Source organism: Embiotoca jacksoni, unplaced genomic scaffold (assembly GCF_022577435.1).
Source record: "Embiotoca jacksoni isolate LCO1_2020_lvr unplaced genomic scaffold, fEmbJac1.0.p SCAF_19, whole genome shotgun sequence".
Classification (NCBI taxonomy): Eukaryota; Metazoa; Chordata; class Actinopteri; family Embiotocidae; genus Embiotoca; species Embiotoca jacksoni.
The window spans coordinates 9,380,824-9,406,408 of record NW_027185329.1 but is presented as its reverse complement, the minus strand read 5'-3'; the positions used below and the strand labels follow the sequence as shown (position 1 = coordinate 9,406,408).

The 25,585-nt window shown below is 42.3% G+C and overlaps 1 protein-coding gene across 1 annotated transcript in view; it reads left to right on the top strand.

Annotated features, from left to right (window-relative positions):
* The window catches only part of nr5a2 (nuclear receptor subfamily 5, group A, member 2), a 73,290-nt gene that overhangs the window by 41,986 nt on the left and 5,719 nt on the right, over positions 1–25,585 (top strand). Inside the window, exons 5-6 of the mRNA XM_069153406.1 lie at positions 319–438; positions 5,182–5,329. Coding sequence (XP_069009507.1) covers positions 319–438; positions 5,182–5,329 — 268 coding nt within the window. The remainder of the gene's footprint in view (positions 1–318; positions 439–5,181; positions 5,330–25,585) is intronic.

Genomic DNA, 25,585 nt, shown 5'->3' with positions numbered 1-25,585 from the left:
GTTTGCTTCTTGGGAAATTGAGCCTTTTTCCTACGTTACTTTTATGATTTATGCAGTTCGTACATGTCAAACTTGTTTGTTTTCTGAGCTCTACATGCGCACGCAACTCATTATGTTGTCGGCTGGACACCCATCTACATAAACAAAAGGCCCCAATACACAATAAAGAGGAACAGTGAAAGACATGCAATCCGCTGTGATGACAGTTATGTTACAGTCCATATGACATTCAGGCTCACCAACTGTTGTTACAGCTGTATAAAGAAGGAAAAACAAACAGTTGATCTGATGTGTTTTCTTTTGTATATTTCTAACCAGGTGGACGACCAGATGAAGCTGCTGCAGAACTGCTGGAGTGAACTCCTCATTCTCGACCACGTCTTCCGGCAGGTGATGCACGCCAAGGAGGGCTCCATCCTATTGGTCACTGGCCAGCAGGTGAGTTAGTGAAACCCCACCCTGAAAACATCAAACAACCTCATCGCTTTCCTGCCGACCAGGCATCACTCACCCTCTGCAGCACGTCAACATACTTCTTTAAGCTTCACTGATTTCACACCCACACAGGAGTCACCATTTCATTTAAAATAGATACTGCTTTTAAATATAAACTAATGTCCCCACAATAATAAAACATTTTTCCCAGTGCATGAAGACTCCAACAGTGAATAAATAAAGCACACTGACACGCATGCTGCAGCATAGTGAGTGGGAGGAAAGATAAAGAACGTGGGTAAATGTGTTATTTTGTTTTACTGGGGTCTTTGAGGAAGTTGGTGGGAGCTGATGCCTGGGGCCGAAACAGAAGTCCACAGCGTTTCAGGATGCTGTGTGCTGACACACACTCACAAAGCACACCATCAAACAGTAAACACACAAACCAAAAGCAAGCAGAGAAGTCTCTTTCAGTGTCCAGAGTTCTCGTAATCGTATTCGCACAAAGGCAGAAAAAGAAAAGCATACACAGAAAGGTGTGAAACTGCTCACCCTGGCTACGTCTGACCAGTCACATGGCTGTCCGTGAGATGAGAAGACATAAATTAATAATATTCATAAATTATTTTCAACAAAATATTTTACAACAGTAGATGTCAGCATAAATATTGGAGCACGGCAAGTGCATGAGCGCTGTGTGCAGGGGAGTCCTTTTTAATTCTGTGATTCTGAATGAAGACAAGGTCGAGGTAGATTTTTAGAAAGAGTTAAGAGTTACTACTTGTAAGCACTACTGCCTCTAGTGGCAAGTACAAACCATGGTACATATTACTATAATGGTGGAAAAAAAAAAATCTTTCTGAGCTTAAACAAAATGGTTTAATGTATGGCAGCGTCACCAAGCCAATCTGCTGTTGCTTAATTTGATGCTGAACAAGGAAGTTGATGATAAAGTGTAATTAGGAAGAAAAAAAAAAGTTTTGGGGGTAACAGATTGTGAGGAGTGGGAGAAAGGAGAGGAGGAGAGGAGGAGGACAGAAGTGGAGGACGATGGTTGTCCAGTGATGGACGGAGGAAAGGGATGGATGGGAGAGAAGGAGGCGTGATAGAAACTGATGGAGAGAGAGTCAACAGGGATGAAGATGACCAGTGATGTGGCCAAAATGAGAGGAGAGGTGGAGGACTGAGAACAGGGGGACACATGGCAGAGAGGAGGGAGACTGACAGGGAGAGAAACAAGGAGGAGCGAGTAAGAGAAAGAAAGGAGACAGAGGTAGAATAAAGTAAGCGGTGAGGAGATGAGGAGGACGAGGCAGTTTGAAGAGACCGGAGCAGTGAGGAAGAGGAGGAGGAGGAGGGGCCGATAGTCAGGGGAGGCACAGGACGGCAGGTTCGTTTGCATACTTTGTTTAATGAACAGCTGGTGTTGAAGGGTGTGCGCGCGCGTGTGTGTGTGTGCGCGCGCGTGTGTGTGTGTGTGCGCGCGCGTGTGTGTGTGTGTGTGTGTGTGTGCGCGCGCGCGTGTGCGCGCAGGAGTGTGTGTGAGTTTCTGAAACAGTTCATTATCTCCTATTATTCTCTGCCTGGCCAGGGGTGACAGCACAGCGATAATACCAGGGATATTAAGACCACAGTAGCAACAAAACACCCAAAGCAAAGGCTACACAAACACACGCACATACAAGGACTGACTGAGCCAATGAACTGCACTTTACGTTGGCTATTCTGGTCTGTAATGTGGTATGTGTGTGAAGCTGCAGAGGCTTTTGAGTTGGAGAACACTGCACCACATCTGGCAACGGCCAAATGTCTGATCTTTATACTGAATAATCAACAGTTCCATGATGTGTCTTTGAGTAAGACATGTCTACTATTATGGTACTAAGCCCTAAAAGGAAAACTCAAAACTTGATCAACCTACAGTTTAGTCTAGTCTGTGATTTTCTACATTCAAAGAATCATGTTTGATCCTTTGGGTGTAAAAAATGTGAATCCGTGCATTTTGTTGCAACTGTCAAATTGTTTCAGCAAGAGTAGTTTATTGGCAGATTAGCAAAAGACAAGAACATTTGTCTTAAAAGTCTAAAAGTTGGTGCAAAATGATGGTTTTAGAACAGATACTGTAGTTTTACTAGAACCAGAAGAGAAGTAAAAACGAGTAACTGTAATCTGGTCTCATGAAATTAAATCAAAACTCAATTTAAAGAAAACAAAAAAATTCTGAAATCAAGGACTTATTCTCTGTGAGGAAAATAAGTGCTGGTAGCAATGCCATAGTAATAATAGTATAATGGCAAGTAAATTAATCTGATCATGCATTCATTTAAACTGAAAACGCTGTCGGCTGAAATGAAAACTGGCAGACGTCAGTAGCTCGCCCGTCTACAAACCAATCAGTGTCAAGTATAGGGAGCCGCAGTCCACGTAGGTGATGATGACAGGACGACAGTATGCCTCGCAAAAACGTCGAACCGAACCGAACCGAACCAGATCGGATACATACAATGTAAGAAAAACATGGTTTGGACCTTCTTCAGGACTTTTAGGTGTAAAAAGGCCCAAGCCCTCGTTGCACTGAAACTGACTAATGTTGTTTTTGTTTTTTTTATTGTATTAGCACGTCTTTATATGTCTTAATAATGTTCTTGATACAGTGCAATATGGGGAATTATCATGTTTGGTGAAATACATTTACAACGTTTGTGCCAGGAACAACCCTACTGTCGATATTTTAACTTTTTTTTTAAGGATAATGTGACCTTAGGACAGAAGCTTTGAACAGATATTTCTTCCCTTCTGCTTTGAATCAAACTGCTTCTTTGCTCTTGCCAGTCTTACACTCCACTCATACTGACATTTGAACAAAAATCCATTGAACTAGCAGATTAACTGTTGCAGCCTGTCATTTGCTTTCTGTCTTGCTCTTGTCTCTTGTCCTTACGGTGGTTCCTCGCCTGCTATTTTTTTTTTAAATGTTTTTCATAATATCTCTCTCTTCTGTTGAATGTTGTCATGTCACCAACAGCAGTGAGAAATGGCCATGAGTGCTTGTTCTTTGTCCTGTCATAGGATCAAACACAGTGTAACTCGTACAAATGTGGGCAAACGTGAAATGACAAAGATTAGACTGATCTGTTGAATGATTAAGCAAGGCCTCGCAGCTCAGCAGTCAGTTTCAGTATAAATCCTCATATTTTAGATGGCACAAAGCTCCTGGTCTACATGAAATTCAAATGAAAAAAAACCCCAAAAACCAGACATCCTTCCACGAGTCATACATTTCTATGCTTTCAAACAAGGTAAATTTTCCATCTGCGTCCTCCACACACATCAGAGCCCTCCAAGCATCAAACCAATCTCACTCTCTATATTCATCTTTAATGTTCAGCTCGTTCACCGTATTCATGATAGGTTAAGATTTGAAGGTTTATTCATATATTTACCCTCTCTGTCTCTCCAGGAGACATACTAAAGTAGTATTGATTGATTGATTGATAGGCAGGTCACCAGAGTCAGAGTTAGTGCTAAGTCTGCTATAGTGACATTATAGCGTTTTTTTCTTCTCTCTTTTTACTTAAGGCTAGGAGGCAATAACCCAAGGCATCACCATCAACAGTCCAATCCTTCAATGAACTTATTTCATGCACAGTTGATTTTATGTAAATTGATTGACACCTTGGGGGAGGAGGGGGGGGGGCAGAGTCTGCTTTTCACAGAGTCATAACTCTCTCTGTCTCGGATGTGGTAAGAAGGAAAGAGAGAGGGACAAAGGAGTTGGGACAAAATGGGAGAGAGTAGTGGAGTAAAAACACGAGGACGGAAAAGGCAAAGGATGAAATCCAGGTGCATTGTCAACATTTACCTCACTTTGACCCTACTCTTTTTCAGACAGATGAAAAAGAAAAAAAAAAAAAGATACCAATCATCTTATTTACACAATAAATAAATTCAAAAACCCAGGGCTGTTTTTAATTGCAAATGGGAGCTCACTGGGACCTTTTTCCTCCCTGAGCTTTAGGAACTGCGCACGCCAACATCTACCTTTCCCCTGGAAACCTTGCACAGTCAATTATGGTAATGAATTGTCAATAAATATAAAAATTTAATATGGTCCTGCTTACGGTGAGTGGCAGCTAAGGACTTGCCTCCCAGACAAATGTGCTGCGGCTGCGGATATTAAGTACACCTGAAAAAGGAGTGAGTGTTTATGTGTGTTTGGATGGATGCGATGGATTTATTGGAATTATCTATTTGTCTGTCTCTCTTGTTAGGGCCCGAGCATCCAGTGGTGTGAAGACCCTATTGTTTTTCAAGTCATTATTATTATTCTAATTATCATGATTATATTTTTTTTTTTTTTTTTTTTATCTTGTCTCAGCGTGTTTTTATTTTGCTGTAAAGAGCAGTGAGAGAAGTCAAATCTGGCCGGTGTAGTCAGTCGCAGATGAACCCTCCTGCTCCCTTCATACGCCCTCAGCATACTGTCACAAAACTGAAAAAACCTGCTCCCTGCAGCTGCTTTTTCTACACATCCCCCAGTCTCGGACATTCTTACAGACAAATCAAATGTTTTTTTTGTTTAACTACCGAGATGAACTACCCTACAATGTGCTTGCATTTGAATATTGAATCCATAAATCAGTGATCAGTATTATATTTTGTATGGTAACAACAAAATCCTCTGCTTTAAACTCCAGTCAGAGTCATGTACATTTCCTTACATCCCTCTTTTTCTGCTTATTTAAGGTGGACTATGCAGTGATTGCTTCACAGGCGGGAGCCACCCTCAATAATCTGTTGAGCCACGCCCAAGAGCTGGTGGCCAAACTACGCTCCCTCCAGCTAGACCAACGGGAGTTCGTCTGCCTCAAGTTCCTGGTCCTCTTCAGCCTGGGTGAGTCTGTAAAAGGTGTGTGTGTGTGTGTGTGTGTGTGTGTGTGTGTGTGTGTGTGTGTGTGTGTGTGTGTGTGTGTGCAACACATTTTTTTAAATCAGGTCTCCACCACTGAGGGTGGACAAAATGTATCAGTTATTTTATATCACCTGCATTAAAGTGATGCAGATTAAACAAGGAAGCAGGGAATGGAATGGAATGGCGAGGAAGAGACCAGTAGTGTGGAAGGTATAAAAGGGAAAGTGAGGGATGAGGGAACGTAGGAAAGTATTAACAATAATGATAATGAATGTAATAATACATTTTATTTATATAGCACTTTTCGTACTCCGCAAAGACACGTTTCAAATGATCAAAGAAAACAACACAAGAAAAGTATGAATCACACAAGTCTTATTTGAGTGGAGACAGGGAGAAGACAAGTTTAATAATTGCACACAGCTCCAGAATTTGAATGTGTTTTAATCCAATACAATCTCAATATATAAGTTTTAATTTATTGTTCTACTCCCCTAAAACCCTGAAAAGGATGACGGAGACATTCACTCTAGACAGGTTAGCTTTCTAACTCATAAGCATAAATCTATCGCTGGCAGAGCCAGCAGCAGATCCTTCACCTGATCTTTCACTGCATCGTCAACTTTGTGCTTCTCAAACTACTTTTGAGAGTCGGGCTCCGTCAATATGAATTGCAAATGTAAAATTAATATTGACATTTTGCCTCTTTGGGAATTTAGCTGTTGCTCTCTTTTGGTGTACAAGAAGTAGAATAAGCATCAGTTCGTGTGTCAACAATATTGAAGTGATTTATCATAATGTGTGCAGGATGTATGATGATACACAGTGCAGTGCAACTGAAAACATGGACTGAGGACTGAGCTAGAAATGAGGGGAGATATGGGCTGGGTGGTTGGGTGAATAGGAAATGTGATGGGGGATGTGGTTTTTTTTGTTTTTTGTTTTACTTTTTGGAGTAGGGCGTTGGGTCAAAGGGGATTTTTAGTTTTGTTTTTTGTTTTTTTTAAAGATTAAGCTTTAGAGCTTTGGAAAGGGAAAAAAGGAAGGTGAGATCAACCAAGGAGGGGAGAAGGGAGGAAGGAAAGGATGAGAACAAGGAGATAGGAGGATGATGTAGTGTGAGAGTGGGATTTCATTTGAGAATTGGTGGTAGGCAGGTATCTGCTTCAAGTGTTTGGGAAAGATAGGTTAGAGGGAGCTGAGACTTGGAGGTGAGAGAGAAAGCGCACGCAGGATTTGGGAAGTGGAAGGATAAGTAGCTCAATGAGTTAAGGGACAAAGAGAAGGGTAACGTTGATGCCATGTGTGTGTGTGTGTGTGTGTGTGTGTGTGTGTGTGTGTGTGTGTGTGTGTGTGTGTGTGTGTGTTTGTGCCTGCATGTGTGAGTGTCTGGATCCCAAAGCTGCTCTCCGCTCTCTAAGCCGAGGTCAGACATTGCCAGGAGACCGTCATCTCTGACTCATTCCTAACAAGTCTGCAACAAACGGCCTCTGAGGAATACACACACACAGACATTCGACCAAACCTACTTTAACATCCTACATTACTGAAGCCAATCATGTCAAGGTAGTTTCACTCAGCGTGGCCCCTCTATGGCACCAAGAGCAGCAGTGACATACATACATAAGATTAATATTTTCCTCATCCTCAGTTTACAGTCCCTTCCTACATCTGTGTGGAACTCAGAAGGGCCATGCCTTCCCCTCTCTTCCTCCTCTGAACAAAGAAAGAGGGAGTAATGAACTGTTAGGCAAAAGCAGCACATACACACACATACATGTGATCAGGCAGGATTAATGTTTGTGTTAGTGGTATTTGTGAAGAAAGAGAGGGAAGGAGAGGGTTGCAGTGGGACTTGGGAGTGTGTATGTTTTGTGTGCATGCATGTGTTTGTTTGTGGTGTTTTTAGGGTTTTTTTTAGTTTTTTTTTTAGAGGGCAGGGATGTAGCTGGGGCTCAGGGTCTAAATAATTTGGCAGAAACATCATCCATAATGAAAGGCCCACCTGAGGGATGTGTATCGCCCCCGGCAGTGCCTGTTCTCCGACATTGCCCAGGCCTCCCGCAAAAGAAGCCCGACACAGACGCCGTAGAGCTGGCTGAAGGGATCAGCGTTGGTGGGGATGGGGGAAGGGGAGGAGCTTGAGCAATGTAAAGCCAGGAGATTATGTGATTAATATCATATACAGCTGAATAGAGATGTGCATGTGATCGGCTGTGAGAAGCCTCAGATACATAGCTGTTTCCCTGAGGGAGTGAATGTGCATAATGTGCATGGCAGTGGGAAAGAGGCTGTATATTCCTGCATCTGTGTGTCTGTTTAGACAGCTGCCTCTGCCCCACAAGCTGAGCCAGTTAATAAGGATTGTAGTGAAATGAGGCATGAAAGTAGCTCCGTACTGACTACTGAACTAAAAGATTAGGCTCCCCCTCTTTATTAGCTTTGTTTAATCTGCACTACTGGTAACTGTACTCTCGAATATAAAAGGGATGTATCAATTATGACATAGGATTGATATCAGAACTACCGTTTGTGTTACTTTACAGCTATTGCCTGACTTACTTATTACACCGTATGTTTACGTACATTTAAGTAAGCAGGTTACATCAGTCAGTCCTTCCGTGATTTTTAGTGTCGTGAGTCTTTTGTGATTGTTCAAAAGTGTTCAATGTTGCAGCGTCTTTTCTCAAATATTCCAATGCAAATATGCAAAGTTTTATGAAATTTATTTAGTGGGAATTGGCGGGAAAACTTCCTTTTTTTACCACTGCAAATGAAGGAAGAGTCATACGTAGCCACTCCTAATGATACGTTTACTGCACATCACAGAAATAGTTGGATATATTTTAGTTTGGATCCTTCATTTTCTGCCAACTTAAACAAGGGCTCCAAGTTACAAACAAAAATCATTTTGAATAAAAGTGATGTTTCTTTTAAAAAAACACGTTCAAAAAAAAAGTGACAAATACAACTATAAGAGGTAATAAAACTTAACACATACTGTATTATTAGTCTAACACAAAGTGTGGCTATTGGTACCTTAATTCTCAAGACATCACCACATTTCCCATAAACTTAAACTATGGTTTTACAGGATTATTCAATATTGACTCTCCTGTCTGGCAATATGATCGTATCACGTATACGTACACTATCACGAGTGCCACTGGTACAGTTTGTGATCTCCTATGGGAATCATAGCTGTTCTCTGTATTTCACCTCTTTTACTTTTCATTTCTGTTTTGTTTGTGTCTTGATTTTTCTCTGTATTTCTTCTTTGATCTGGAACCCTGTCTCAGTCTGTCTCTCTTTCAGTGAGTGGACAATCAGTTACCTCTTCTCTGCCAGAGGAGCTTTTAGTTAAGCCAGCTGTCAATAATACAGAGATATAGATGTCACCCCAGTTGAGAGGAGACACGAGTCATTCTGTGTTTGTTTTTTTAGAGTTTTTTTTAGTTTATTGCTTTATTTTATCTTTCTATCTCTCTCTCTCTGTATGTCCCCTGTCACTCTTTCCTTGTCTTCAGTGAAGGTTTTTGCCTTCTCTCAAGGAGGAGATTATCACTCTGAGATCATTGATCTCCTAAGTGTTTGTAGGACTGTAAGCAGTGATTGTATGTCTTGGGCATTGAGCAAAGGACACACACAATGGCAGAGAGAGAGTTTGAGGGATGCCTGAGTCAGAGTTCAGTAAATGATTACCACTAGTCGTTCAGTGTAATGACACTCTTAATGGCCTTTGATTTCCTTTAAAAGGCTTAAAGCTCTAACAGAAAGACTGACAAGTTGCAGAAGTGATAGAACATCTCCAGAGGTGAGGAATGGGTTACAAGTTTGACTTCAAGCTAAATAAAGTGGAAAAAGAGATTCTTGTCTTTCCGGTTTTGGGTTGAATTGACTCCCAGCTGCACTGGTGGCTGTGCGCAGCATAAATTTGAATTTGTTTTAGGCAGCTCCCAGATCGACATTTTATTTGAAGAATAAAGGAAGAGAGTGTCCTTCCTAAAATGAGTAAGTTCTCTGATAGTGTGCTGCTTGAAACCTGGGAAAAGAAAAAATAACAGGAATTTATCAACTTTTAACAGAAATCATATGGATGCATTCCTGATGAATCACAGATAGTTTCCATACTGGGAAAGCAGATGTAGTGACAAAGGTCAGAGAGTGTTCAGCCAGCAACCAATTAACCCAGCTCAGGGGGTCAGACCCCATCAGGTGTAATTGGGTGAGACAGGTGCTGCCGGTCCTCGTCAGCCGAGAGGAGAGCCAGAGTACCCGCCAGACCAGCATGGGTTGGTAAATGGTCCCAGCGGAGAGCGCAGATTTGTGCACATAGCCCTAAATAATGTCCTGGCACTAAAGCCTTGAGCAGGAACAAAGCTGGTGAAAAGCTGACAAAGCGTGGAGAACTTGGAAATGTGTCTGATTCTTCTACAGTGAAGGTTTATTTGAAGAAGTCACAATATTTACGAGGTCTATTTACTATGTAAGCTTAATTTACAAGTTTTTCCCCTCATGTTGCTTCAAATGCTTTGCGTCGCACTTGAAGTTCAGGCTTTACAGCGCTGCAGGTGAATCTCAAACTCTGCAAATGCAAAACTGACTTATAATGTAATGCATGATTGTATTGTTTGCCCGTTCCAGCATTTTTATTTTACCGTTATCAATCCTGTATCAAATAGGGCCTCAACGGGTGATAATTCTTTCATTATTGTTAGCTTTTTAATTTTTTTTCTCAAATATGTGAGAAAGTGTTTGGTCCAACAAATGTCAGAAAGGGAAATCCCAAAAGTCATGTTGATGTGCTGAAATTGGTTGGTTTTGTACAACCAATATGTCATTCCAAGAAAACCCTAAATAATAGCATATAAGATGCTGGCCCCATTTAATGTATGGGAGTTTTTGTTAGAAAAATGACTTCAACAATTTTCTGTCAATAAGTGATTATTTAATAGACTAAACGTTTTGGCTGTAATATCAAATGTCCAAATTTGACACTTTTTTTTTTTTTTTTATTCATCTGTGCTATTAAACTCAAGAACAGAAAACTGTTGTGTTCATATTACTGTTTTGTCCTTTTTTGAGTTATAATATATTATAATTACAAACATTTAACCTTTTGCTTAAGCACATTAATTGTCCGTATTCATTTTGAAGCCCCTGGCTATTAACACTTAAATAAGGCTTAATCTATTTACCACAGGAAAATAATGCAAACATTTGTACACAGTTGGTTGGCTCTGGTTAATCCAGAATGAATTACTTTTTTTTTTTTACCTCTTTAGCCTCTCAGCCATTACAGCACATTTGGTAACTGCAAATTATTGGAGAAAAATTGTCGAAAAGTCAAACCAAAGTGTAGAGTCTCCAAAACAATATTCATTTCCTCTTTTACAGTATAAAGATATTAAATGACAGAAACATTCCAAACATGTGGGTAGTTGTTTTAGTGATCAGAAATGAGTAGTGTTTTCCATTCATAAAAGACAAGACAGCCAGTGATTCAAGAGCTGCCTCAGCACCACGTTCGCTGTCTGTCAAGTGATTAGTCAGTTTCTGAGGTTGGAGTTAGAGACACCCACCCATCAATCCCCTCCCACCCTCCATCCCTCTCCATCCATCCAGCCCTCTGCATTGTCTCTTGTCTCATTGCTCAGCCCTTTCTCTCTTTTTTTCACATCCATCCTCGCACACCTCCATCTATCACAACTCTATCACCACATCCCTCTCCGTTGATCCTCATTCATCTTAACCCGCCATTTATCTCTGTTCCTCCTCCCTCAAGTTTTCCTCCACCCTGCTTTCTATCCTTAATATGTCTCAACCACAATCAGTGAAACTTGTTTTGAATCTTAATCCTTGCTTAATGCTTGAAACACATGTAAAACAAGTAGTATATAGAGGTAAGATTGACTTTGAAATATTATTGGAAAATTGTGCCGCAACAAAATTTCATACATGATTCAACATCTTTTTTTTTTGTTTTTTTCTGCCTCCTTCACTGCTTTACATCTGTAGTGCAGAACTTTTGTCTCCCCTTTCTGCCAGAGAGAGTAATTACAAAAGCACTGTCAATACGTGCGTAATTCAGCTTCACCATAGTCTACTCTGTTGCGACTTTTACTACTGTAAAATGATAGATAAATAGCTTTGAGCGTCAGAATTTGATCCATGCTGTCCAATGACATTTGGAAAGTCTAGAAAAGCCACACGTTTGAATTATTTTATCCCTGTTCAAGTTAGTGCAGGGCTAAACAGGACGTTAGCCGGCCGGGGCGGTGGAGGTCTCCGTTGCACATGTTCTGCCCATAGACCATGGCCAGTATGTACACACTGAGCCAGACCAGGAATGTCTCAGATAGCAGATTTAAAAACTCTCTACACTGTACAATACAGAGAGATTTGATTGTTGGTGATCAGCTGAATGATCATTGTGCAAACTTATTTGAAAAACTTGACGATAACGGATGTTCATTTATATATGAAAGTCCCACACTTCAGCTTTGACCCACCTTTCAATTTACGTTTCACTTTATTAAAACCTGTCGACTCTCCGGCACCCAAAACCCTGTACAATGATGAGTCTCTCATTAGCATGTTTCGCGCGCCTCACACTGAAGGCAGACTCTTTCTGTTTTGTGCACTGCGAGGTCAGGCACCAATCTGCTGACAACACAAACAAAGCAAACGTGATCAACCTTGATGAAAACAGACACGTTTCTCTCTCTCTCTCTCTCTCTCTCTCTCTCTCTCTCTCTCTCTCTCTTTGTGTGTGCTTCCCTATCATATTTGGTTCCTCAGACAATGAGAGAGGTAGAAAATTCACAGACAGGTACATCCTAATTAAGCAAGAGCAGAGGCTGCTCAGAATCAATGACCTGATCGCTGGCCAGCGAGCAAGGGAGCTGGCTAATGCATGCCCCCCGACACACACACTCACACTCACACTCACACACACACACACACACAAAAAGCCTGGCAAATGTTAATTTCCTGATTCCATTTAGAATTCGGTCAGGGATTGATTAACATCGAGAGGCAGTGACGGTTCAATATTTACACTCACAGATACCAATGCAGAGGCCAAATAACGGAGCACATAACCTGCATTTAATTAAGTCAAAACACTTCACAACTTAATAGGGAAATCACAACGTAATAGGGACATTCCTTGTGCGAGCCAAGTTAACAGAATGGAGTCTAATATTCACCTTTAATCTGATCAATACACAAATAAAGTATGGAAACCTTGACTCAACATTATTTTCCTGCCCTCTACAGGGACTAAAAAACATCAGGACCAGCCATTAAAGCACATATTTTCAGAAATTAAGGTAGTGTCATGGAGACCACTAGTTTGATGAGTGAGAGGGATAAGCTGTGAGCCAAATTCCCCACATCACATCCCGAACGAAGAGATGTCCTTTACTAAATTCTAATCAGGAATTCTTCTCATGGGCCACCAGAAAACAGTTATTGAGCATTTCAATTTTGCCCAGGGTAGGTTGGCGTTGTTGGGTGAAGCAAACACAGGACTTTCACCGAGGAAATTGCTGTTTATGTTCATGTCTCGTGTGAACCAACCAAGTGTCCATGTCGATTTTTTTAGTTTACATAATATATTTAATAAATGTCACGTAACTTACATAACAAACATAGTTTGTTTATCTCAAACCACAATTTTTCATTAACCTAACCAGACTGTGATTGTTCCACAACGTTAAGCCCACGTTAAATATTGTTACCATGACGACAAAGGTCTGGTACACACGTCACTCTCCAACATGCAAATTACCTATTCTGTTTAGGTCCTCTAGAGGGCGCTTAAAACGCTTATATATGTAGTTGTTGGAGTCAGTGGTAATGGACATGTGTTGTTTTGGGATAAGGATGTGTTAGTAAAAAGCATGTATGTGAAATGTGAAAAGCGTAAATCATGCTTCATCAGGGGTGGACTGACACAATATTCAGGCTGGGAATTTTACTCCATGTTCACGCAAACCACCAAATGGCTAATTCTGTAGCCGAACTATTTTTGTTGATTTTAGGGGTAGCGCACGAGTTATAAACTTTGTTCATCTGGAAAAAAAAACTACTCAGTGCTACTGATCGGCTTCCTAGTGTTTGTTTGTTTGTGTGTGTGTGTGTGTGTGTGTGTGTGTGGCATGCACAGGCATGCAGTCTGCTTGATAAATGTTTGTGTGTCCCACAAATTACAGTCTCAGTGACTGGATTGGTGCAATGACAGCAGTAATGGAAAATACAGTAGTGGTGATTGCAGGGGGCCTACGACTATAAATGTATGTATAAGGTTCATAAAGTGCAATCCATGCAGCGAGCGGCAGCATCTAGTGCTTTTTCATCACTCTTGTTTTGAAGCTTGGTGAAGTGCTCAGCAAACACGTGCTGATTGAAAACTATTGGACTCTCATATACCTTTCATACAAATCTTTTTACCCTCCATCTGCTTCCTTCAGGCATCATTCTGATGCAGGAAACAAACAAAAAAAAAAAAAGTTGCGCAAACTTTGTCCCAGACAGAGCCAAATATAGATAATCATGTTTGAGTGTCCTGACTTTTCTTTCATTTTGTTTCAACTCATTAGGAGTAGGTGGGAGTGTGCCCTAAAGCAATGAACCTAATCCTTCCGTCTATTTTCTGTCAATTTTAGCCTAAGAAATCTAACATGGTGAGCAGTCAGCACCTGATGCTGGCGGCCACTTTGTGGGGAATTCCGTGTAATGAGGCTGTCTAAAAGGCTTTCAGACTTTATCAAGCAATAAAAGCTCCGGGTCTCCAGTCCGCCACTATTACCTGGCAATACTGCAAGCTGTTGTCATTAAGCAGCAGTTGCAGTGAGTTGTGGTGATGGCGGACATATTGAGGATCGCTGCCTCTCACCTCTGACTCCACTTTTAGCCTCAGTCTTATATCTTGCCTGAGATACGTTTTAGTTTCCTAATGGATTTCGACTTTGACCAGATTATCTCCAAACAATCCTCATAATTTACAGCACAGGCTGTTGTTCTTCTCTTTTAGGGTCTTATCACATTCTTGCAAGGATTTATATGGTAATTGGTTTGACCAATTTTCACAGAAGACATTTTGACTTGTCACAGTAGGAAAAACAGAGGTGTATTAATGATGGCTCAGGTCCATTAAGCGTCCCAGTAGGCCATGTCACTTTGAATCAACATGCACCAATGCAGTACCTCCCCGAAGTCCAATACAGTCATCATTAATACAAAAACTTCTCAAAATATTTGCTGTGAAAAAGGTCTACAGAGGTGCAAAAGGTGAGACACAAACAGTGAAATTTTAAAATAACTATACTGAACTGGCAGGCAATGTGAGGAAGCAAGGATAGAAGGAATGTGAAATATAATATTAACGTTTAAAAAAAAGATAATTAAAATCTTTATACTAAGCTAGTAATATAAAGCAGATATAACAGAGGAGTGAAGAAAAGCCTCTCATCATCTAGCAGTGGTATTGCAAGAGCAGCAATCTCTGTGAATTTCAGCAGGTAGAGAGTTAACGTGTGCAGCTCAGCCCTTCACATCTGCCTGAATGTGATGACTGCTGCACGGTGGCAGCGGGATTTAAGACACTTTAACTCACTACCCAGCCAAAGCAATACTGGACATATCCCCTAAACCTCTGCCCCCCTCCCCCCCTCCCACCACCACCCCTCCATCAATACACTCACTAACTACCCTAGCAGGGAGTACTGCCCCGACAAATGTCCCTGTAAAAGTGTTCGTCTTTTCTATTTTTTTTTTTTTTTTTTTTTTACAAAAGAAAAAAAAGCGTTTTCCACTCCTCTACCTCCTCCTTTGCTCCTCTCCTGCACTCCCATGTGGGGTGATTTAAGGCGGGTAGGCTATGGAGAAACTGTTGCCCTCTATCTCTCCCTCCTCCCTCCCTCTCATTCTCCCTCTCCCCAGGCCTTATTACAGGCTGTCAGTTTATTATAAAACATTAGGAAAGCAGAGGGACACTTGCAGTTACTGTCCTATCGATCGGCAAGGATAGATTCTGTGATTTAGAGTCAGCCTCTGCTCGCGCCCTCCACGTTCTCGGTCTCCTATTAAGGCACCAGCGCTTTGCTTTGGCTATTGATGTCTCAACATTAACAGTTACAAGCTGCTACAGAAAATCAATGTTCAACTTTTATTACCAGCTGCATAACGCAGACGACCTCCCGCCAGCTGGTACTTAGCAGTCGAAAGGAGGCACGGATGGCCCGCCCGGCACGTCAGGTGTTTTCTAAGTGATATCTGCAGAAATATCAATCATGTGTGTAGCATATTGGGGCTTTCGGGGGCCAGTTAGGTGTCTTAGAGCTTAGGGTTACAATATAGGAAGGTGTTGGATGCCAAATTAGCACATCCTCGCAAAAATTAACGTCTGCGCCGCGGCATACTGTTATTTTAAGACCGACAGGGAAGTTTTTATCTTAAATTCTCAATATCTGCACTTTTGAACCTCTTTGAACACCTCCATCAACCCACCTCCAGTTTTCTGTCACAGAACACACACACACACACACACACACACACACACACACACACACACACACACACACAGTACACTACCAAAGTGTCATCAAACCAAAATAACGATCGATCCAGACCCACCAGCACCGACCGACCAGCCATCCATCCATCATCAGCATCAACCTGGATGTGTGTGCTGTAACAGAGAATCTAAACCCAGGTAGGGTGGATCTAGAGCGGCTGAGGCCTCTCAAACATTTATGAGGGGCTACCGAGCAGCGGTACGGCAGCCCTTCTGGGACAAACAGCCCCCGGTTCTGTACTCACAGTCCCGATCAATGGAACTCAAGTTCATTACACACTTTTCAGCCGAACGTGGGCAACTGATTTTTTGTTTTCTCCCCCTCCTCTGATTGTCGAGCAGCGCACCACTGGGGCTGCATTACACTTGCTTGTTTACGTGACTGCGTGTATAGGGGAAGACGGGGAAAGGGAGTGTGTACTGGTGTGTGTGTGTGTGTGTGTGTGTGTGTGTGTGTGTATGTGTGTGTGTGTGTGTGTGTGTGTGTGTGTGTGTGTGTGTGTGTGTGTGTGTGTGTGTGTGTGTGTGTGAGAGAGAGTGTTTGTGTGTGAACAGGGGCTGCTCCCAGTGGGGAGAGCTTGAGGTTATCATTATGTACAGGTCGGTCCGCTGCAATGCTAATGCTAATGCATTCTCAGTGGCCGCAGCTCGGGTCCCAATGCTGTGCTAGCAGGGCTGCTACTCCTCTCCAATTAAAGACTGAGGGATGTCTGTTTGGGGTAGCGAGGACAGGCCTGGGCTATCCGGGGCCCTGTGGAGAACAGGCTCACATTAGTCAAGGAAAACAGACTCGGAGAACAAATTGTGCATACATTGGTGTGCTGCAGAAAGTCCCACTCTTGATTTGAGTGATTTCTTAACTAGAGATCATCTCTTCTACGGCTGTGACTTTATGCAGTTTAATCATTTGCTTGGATGACTTCATCACACTAACCTAACTGTAAACTGCCAGAACAGTCTCTGTTTTTTCATAGTTCTCGTTGTTATATTGACTTTATAAGCGACATGTAAACAGCCTTTTAAAACTGTGTGATCATTTCATTTTTCTGGGCAAATTGTTAACAAAACTGAGCTGGTCGTAGCATTCGAAAAAAAGCATCAATGTTTCACTCCTAAGCTGCAGATATACAGTACAACAGTGGTGCAGGATGAGGACTGTGTGGACCAGTGTGTGAAGGGGTGGTTTGCAGTGTTGCATGTCAGCAGGGAAGGAATGACTGCCACAATCATGCAGTGTATTGATCAGACCGCCTGCCTGAACCTTATTTAAACATTACATACAAACAGCAACAAAGAGTTACACAACCCTCCCTGTGGAGCGCTCTCAACCAGCGGCCACTCTGTCTTGGTTACGTGTATACACTGCAGTGTATGTCCATCCAGTAAATATACTGTATATAGTGATAGAGCACGAGACTCTTGGATTAACACACACACACACACACAGTAGGATCTAGGCCAAAGGGGAGCGGTGTGGCCCTTCGCTCTTGAAGTGTATTGCGGGACGAATGTTCAATACCATAAATGTAATCAGAGGGACCCCCAGCTTTTACACACTGGCCTTGTCAATCATTTGTCAAGTTGTAAAGCCCTTCACTCCTTCAGTCAATGACTCAGTAGGAGCTACAGTGTTATTGCCACAACTGTCATTTCAGGTAAATCTTTATGACAAGACCTTTATGGTCGCTGGAGCTCATGATGTGTCATTAGTGTTACTCATTGGACAAGCATTACTTTACGCAAAATGTAAAATAGGTGAACTCAGAGTTGTAATGATTGAGCAAGACAAAAAGGATGACGCGCTAAACTATGAAAAGACTTCATGAGCCTTTAGGATATTAACTCAAAATCACTGAAAGTCTTCACTATGCAGTTCAAAAATGTTGAAAAATGTTCCATGAGACTCTTCATTTGTTGCTGATTTCTGACTAACTTTAAATTTGCAAGTGCCTGCCTGTCTGCATGAAAAAAATGCTGAGTAGACGAGGAACAAAGTAATCCTCTAGATTCACCATTCCAGTCTGATATTACAAATGGAGCTCACTGGCATTGCAGTACTGCCTGGTATGTGGATTGTCAGTCATTGTGTCCCTGTGTGAATATGTATAGTGCAGAGGCATGCGTTTAAACTATGGTAGTGGTAAGCTATATGCTGGTCAGGTGGCTGCAATGAGATTATACACCCTTTGCTCTTTGAGCTTCTCTGTGTGTGTGTGTGTGTGTGTGTGTGTGTGTGTGTGTGTGTGTGTGTGTGTGTGTGTGTGTGTGTGTGTGTGTGTGTGTGTGTGAGTGCGTGCGTGCGTGCGTGCGTGTGTGTGCGCGTGTTGTGTGTCTTTGGACGATGTAGTGACAAAGATACTTCTGGCACAGCAGAGAACAGCAGAGCTTTAAAAGGATGTGTGTTTGTGTGTGTGTGTGTGTGTGTGTGTGTGTGTGTGTGTGTGTGTGTGTGTGTGTGTGTGTGTGTGTGTGTGTGTGTGTGTGCATGCTGTGGTGTGTGTGTGTAACCAGAGACAGTGATTAAATGTCTTAAAGCACAGATGATCCAACAGTTGCCGTCCCTTGCTCTCCCACCCTTTATCTCTGTCTCTCTGTCTTCATGGAGCCCCCACCCACCTGTGATCCTACGCCCTCACTCCTGAACCATCATAGTTCCTTTCATGTCTCTTGGTTTTTGTCCTGAAGGATATTTTAAGCGACAAAGCTGTGTGAGTCTGCCGTGTTAAACCCCAAGACACACACACATTGAGCAAAGCCAATTCCTTGTATTGTGTTCAAAAAGAGTAATACAACATGGTAGTTGTTAAAGACAAGGGTTAGATAGCCAAAATGTGCAACACATGTTGAAACAAAGGCGAGCGTTCTACACACACAAACATTTATCATCTGAAAATAATGCTGTGTAACATTAGCGAATTCTGGTGGGAAATGGCAGACAATTGTCATGCCAACTCTTGTCCTGTGCGAGCTGCCTCACAGAGCGTGAGCTTGTACTTTAGTGCCACCTGGCACTGACATCCATAGCTACTGCTGGCATTACGCTGCAGGCATTTCAATTTTTACAGCTCTCACTGATGAGAAGGTTTTTTTGGGCAGCAAATTCACCCACTTTATTACTGTATCTTACAACTACAGGCAATATCATAAAAAATATAATTATATAGTCTGTGGAAAAAAAAAAGACTTGATTTCCTTAACTTTCCTTAACTGTCTGTAGATACTGCGGGTTATACCAACTTGTGTCAGACAAAACAAACTTGGCTAGAGTTTTTTACAGCAGTAAAGCAGTCGCACCTTGAAGTTGAGCTGCTTTTTTGAGACTAATTATACCAGTATTCAGTTTGTTTTTAAAGTATTCAAGTGTTCATTTTCCCAGATATTTCAGCTCATTTTATTCTGTGGCTTCACAGTTTGGTAGAGAGAGGGTTTCCTGAACAAAACATCATCCCATGAATCTTCAGGAAAGTGAATGTCCAGGACTTTTTCTTCTTTTCTCCTTTTTTGTGTTTTTTGGATTTTACTTTCACAGTCAGGCTTTGTGCCAGTGTGTAATAACCAACAGAAGAGCACACACTGAAACAGCCCCACTTTGTCTGGTAAAATTCTTCCAGTAAAACTGGTAAAACTCTCAAACCACAATGTGTGCAGAACACAAACAGACACCCCTAACCACAGACAAACACACTCGAAAATCACATTTTTATTAAGCAAGTGTTTCTGAGGCTTATCCTCGAATTTACTCATTTCCTCTGATTTCCTTTGAATTGTGCATTTGAATGTCCTAACATTTGGCCCAGTAGAAACATGCAGAAAAATTCACTATATCAACTCCAGCTTTGAGAGGCAGCGTGCAAACATGTCTTTTTACATTAGCTCTAGGGGGAGAAGGGCCACTGCCATCCAATACTTGAGAATAAATCAAACCCCGATTTACACTTATGTGACAAGCAGAGTCAACGTAACAGGGAGCAAAAATCAAAACAGAGTACAAAGAAGTCAAAAGGAGGTGTGGAAAATATGTGGCACACTCTTCTTCAGTCAGCACTCTACCTGCTGGCTTCCATCATCAAATGAGAACCAAGCAAAAGGGGAAGGAGAGAGGTGGGTAGATGTAAAACAAGAGGAGAAAGAAGAAGTGAGAGACGGGTGGGGAGTAAAGGGGGGGGACTGACGCTATGGATTAACTGTCCTTCATGCTGAAAATATACATCCCCGGGCGCTTGGTGCTGAATTATTAATTCAAATTTGTCAGAGAAAGAATGAGAGAAATCTATTGACGGGGACATGGGCCCTTTAATGGTCTCATTAAAGGGGAGGCTTCCCACACCGCGTACCCTCTGTACTGCTGCAGGAGTTTTCGGGCAGTGGAGGGTCGGAGGGGGGCACTTGACCCCCCAATGATTTTCTGTCACTTTATCATAAACAAGAAAGGTTGACATGCCCCTCCACTCCCCACACCCTCCCTCCACCACCAAACAAACCCGGTGTGTAATTAGCCAACGGGTGCAAAAGTGCACTGAATGTAAACGAGGTTCACATGCATGCATTGATACAGACAGACGAAGACAGCAACAACACACACACACACACACACACACACACACACACACACACACACACACACACACACACACACACACACACACACACACACACACACACACACACACACACACACACACATTATGTGCTGGGCCTGCTTCTGCTGTTGCTGACAGCTACAAATGAAATACAATGTAAAGTCAAGAAGAGCCTGAAGAGTCACCGCACAGGTTCAGCCATATTGATTTCTAATTCATTCCAATTTTATTATTGTTTTTTTTTTTTCCATTTCACTGCTCCTCAGATCATTTCCTCGGATTACACCAAACACTGCATCTGGATTGCTGTCCATTAGATGTGAACCTGTCAGTCAAGCGTTTGCGTCATTAGCTACATGGAGCTACATGACTGGGAGCTGTTTCGTGTGTTGGGGGGGTTAACTGTCCGTACGATCCAGACAGCATTAGGAAGGTGGGAGAGCAGGGACCTGTGGGTGCATCAGACAGTCCGAGGCCAGCTCATTGAAAGGCTTTTGGTTCCACCTCCAGGGGGGCTAAAGCGGGGGGCAATAAGAAGCGGAGGTGGGGAGGACTAGAGGGACCACAGAGGTCTAAGCACCAGGTTCATTGCTGATTCAAGTCTCTCAGTATCCCTCTGGCAAATACATTTTCATAATGCTGAGACAATGGGATTTTTTTTTTCTCCCCAGCAATATGATTTTTACCCCAGCGAGTCTGCAGCATGCCAGAAATGCAAGTAAGGATTATTTTCATTATGGATTCATCAAGCGCAATTTTTTTTAAACTAACTAATTCATCGTTTAATCTGTAATATGTCCAAACAACTCTTCAAGTTAAATCAATTACGTGATTTATTGTTGCAGCTTTAGTCATGCAGTGATATCATTAACAGCAAGTCACACTATCTTATATAAAAAAACAAAACAATATATAAAGATCTAATTTGATCTGATAATAGATCTGATCTAATTTAAAGAAGTTTTAACTATCCCTTTAATACTTATTCCCACTGATATTAACCTCCCTGGCTGTGTCCATCTGTTGAAGCCCTCAATAAAACAACTAAAGACAGGAGCAGCTGATTCGGGGTGTAAATTTCTTTTCCCCTTCACCTCAAGATAAATCCCAAGCACCTTCCAGCCAGCATAGGCAATGAGAGGAGCTTGTCTCCTTCCCGCTCTGAGCGCCTTCTCTCTTGTTTATTTTATCAGACCTAAGGCGCATTTCTCTTCCTCTCAATATCTCTCGACCTCTCTCCACCGCCCCGCCGAGCCCGCCGACCCATCCTTGGGCGACAGAACTCAACCAGCCGCTACCTGTTTAGCTTAACAACAATAGCAATGTTGTCGGCGGCGGTTTAGATCTGACTTAATATATCCCCAACTGGACCGTACCTGTTTAATTCTCTTTCATAGCCGCATGGCATTTGGACCCTTGAGAGGCTAAAGGGAGGGTTTGATGAGTCGGCGGGCAAATTGAGCCTTAATGCTTTATTCTGATATGCTGACAATAGCCAGTCCCCATTGGTGGCCTGTTTCCAGGAACTGTGAGACGGCTGTTACCATGCATTGTTAGCACATACGATATTTGCCCTCTGGACATTGGACCCTGTGGTAGCTTGAGGGCATGGAGCTGCAGTATGTGACTGTTACTGGTGAAATAACGGTCAGTGTTTAAAATAAAGGGTTGCTGCTCAGGGTGTAATGAGGCCTTTCTTATATGACGTTCTGAGATCCTTTCACTTGATTAGGTACAAAATAAAAAGAGAACCGGACTCAGCTGACAGGTGCTCTGTTGGCTGCAGGAGGCAACCAACAGTGACACCACGTATTGGTTTGTGAGTGGCCATTTGGAAGTCTCGAGTTTGGATATTGGCCGTCACCATCTTGTTAGCTCGGAGCGGTTTGAAGCAGGGAGTGACCATATTTGGACGAACCGGGGAGGATCTGATTGGAAACCTGATGACACTATGTCCCGCCTACTGATATCTATAACCTGACTGCACCACATGCCTGTCAATCAAACAGACACGCCCCCCAAAACACGGCTTTTTGAGGCTTATTTTCTAATTAGTGACGGGATTATTTTCAGATGGACCTCCAGAAAACTAATAAGAAGGAGTGACTTTAGCTAACAACAGGTGTGGAAAAAAATGTATTGATGTTGTATTTGATGAGAGAAGTTGAATGGGAGTCTATGGAGCTGGCGGCTTTTTGGAAATAACCCCTACCGGCTCTTGGTGGTATTGCAGTTTGAGTCACTTCTGCATTGGCTGGAATCTGCGTTCACTTTTATATACAGTCTATTGTTGGCTGATAAAACTACTAAGGGATATATGTTCGGTTGTTATGCTATAATGTGGTCATGACGAGGCTTTAATCAGTATGAAAAATGTGCTGAAATTACACTTAACCCCAGTTCACGATAAAGTGAAATCAAATTTTGTGACATGAAAACAAGAATGAAGAGTTTTAAGACAGTGGATGAGACGTTTCATTGTTAACCCAGTCTTATCCGTAGCCTGAGGGCTCCAGGAGGCTCCAGCCAAAGGGCTGGTTGGATAATCGAACAGCATCTGAAATCTCTAAGATGCATATCTGTCCAGCAGCAGAATTAAGGGCACAATTTCTCATAAACACAAACACTTCTCGCAACGACTGACCAGGTGTGCGGAGTTGAGAAAGCGAGCAGGGTTTGAACTTTTATTGCTTGCTCTTCTTTCACTAGTGAGACAGCTTTTCATGTGCCTTAAATGAGGGCAACACCACAAATGTCTGTCAGGAACAACTGTTTGAAAGTGCACACTATTATCTCTATATTTAGATAATTGTTATGTCTCACCCATGTCTGTGGCGGCCAACTTTTCACCCTGCCTTCAAGTGTGGCCATTCGAAATGCCTTTAATAAGCCCTATGTTTTACTGTAGCCTTTTTACCACCTTTCCACCCCCCGTATGTTTTGCAGCATGTAGTTCTCAAATTGCAGTTGATAAAACTGATAATAGATTAATTATATTGAGCTCGTACTTCCTCTTTTGTATCCTTTGATCGGATAGCTGTGATACTAGTTATCCTGTTAGCTTTTGGTGGATCAAGTCTCAAATATCCCCCATTAAATGTTAAGGAGCATATAACTGCAGTTTACCTCCTTTTTTAAATTTTTTTTTTTTCCACTCGCCTCTAACATGGAGGCGTCGAATCGGAGAAGGGGAATTCCCCAAATGGGAATTAGAGGAAAACAAGGCAGCTGAGAGCTCTGGGGAGCAGGGAAACTTGTTTTCTGGCGAGCACAGATAGATGAGGACTGTAATACTCTAATGGGGAAGCAGAGCCTCCTGCAGAGGAAAAAAGAAATACACACTTCCACGTGAAATGTTGTCAGTGGGGTATTGTTGGGAGCTGAGGTGAGCGTGTGTGTGTGTGCTTCATGACTTTATGGTGGTGTGAGGGTATGGAGGGTAAAAAAAAAACCATTGCTTTTCTCCTTACATATCAGGGCAGCATAACTCAGATAATAGCCTACTTATATGATACTTTTAACCATGCGGCCATTGCTCCTTGCCCTGTGGCCCTTATTTGCTTTGATTGCCCTGGCTGCCCTGTTTTTTTTCTTCTTAACACACATACACAAACACATTCTCCCAGTGAACATGCAGCAACTCCACGTTGCTTATTGTGGGTAGGAAGTCCTTAGTCCTCACTTGGTTGTTTCAGCATCAAAGGTCATCGGGTTGTCTTCTTTCAACGCCCCCGTCTCTGATTGGAGCCGAGCTGTGAAGCAGATTAATAATGAATAAAGTAGCTGTGCACAGTGTTGACTTGATAACAATCCAGTAGGGTGCAATAAAAACGACTTAGCCGGGAAACAGGTTCAACTGCTCGCTGTTTGAAGCACCGCTGCCGTAGTAAAAGGTGCCTTCGCTTTGATAGGCTCATATAAATGCCTATGAAAGTCCCTATTGGAAGAGCCAAACCCTCTAATTCTGGCCTATGCAGGAAGTAACCAGTTTGTCTTCCACTCACGTTTAATTGGCCAAGTTTACTGACAGCAGTTCACGCAATAACTGTTTATGACCCAGGAGTTTTATGTGTTGCTTTTGGACCCAGTAGAAAACACATGTTGTGAAGTGTGAAAGGCAGAGTGGATCAGCAGCATGTGACTGAGAGCTTTATTGATTGAGCCACTAAAAGTGTAATGCGAGAGACTGTGGTGTTATTTTGGCATGTATTAATCTTATAGCAGTGTCTCACGAAGAAGATATGACTGGAAATAGGTAATAGTTTATTGTAGAAATAGCATGATGGAAGATGTGGAGAGCATAAAAGGTTTGTTAGGTGAAATCCTCCACATATAGCTTGTAAAATTATCTTACACTTTCTTACTTTTATTCAACATGACCTTTCTCTGACCTTTTAACCCTCCCTTTCAACTGATTAACTTAAATCACACTATTTTGGCCCACGTTATGTGCAGATACACAGAAGCATCAGATTGTCAGGTTGTTTTAATGTGTGGTGCAATGCTTTCTACCTCTTTGGCCTCTCAGGCATGAGCAAGGCGACACATGTTTGGCTCTGCAGAGGATGGTGAACTTTGACATCAACTGATGTGTTTTTTTATTTCTCTGATCCAAGTTTTTTTTTCTCCTTTTTTTTTACACCACATTGTCCACTCTGTGAGGCATCTGTGAGATCAGAGTGAAGTAATGGAGCAAGCATTTGCATGAGTGAATGCACCAGTGTGTGTGTGTGTGTGTGTGTGTGTGTGTGTGTGTGTGTGTGTGTGTGTGTGTGTGTGTGTGTGTGTGTCCCTGGAGCAGGTTGATTGTAAGGGTAGGTAAAAGAGTGTAAAAGCACATGCAGAGACATACATGCACGGCACAGAGCAGATCTAGTCTAATTAAAAAGCACAGCGGAGATTTCAGGGGTTCTGTGAAAGAGAGAATTAATGTGTGTGCATGTGCGTGTGTGTGTGTGTGTGTGTGTGTGTGTGTGTGTGTGTGTGTGTGTGTGTGTGTGTGTGTGTGTGTGTGTGTGTGTGTGCGCGCGCGCGCATGCTTTTGCATTAGGTCGCTGGCTTCAGCGTGATCGCCCG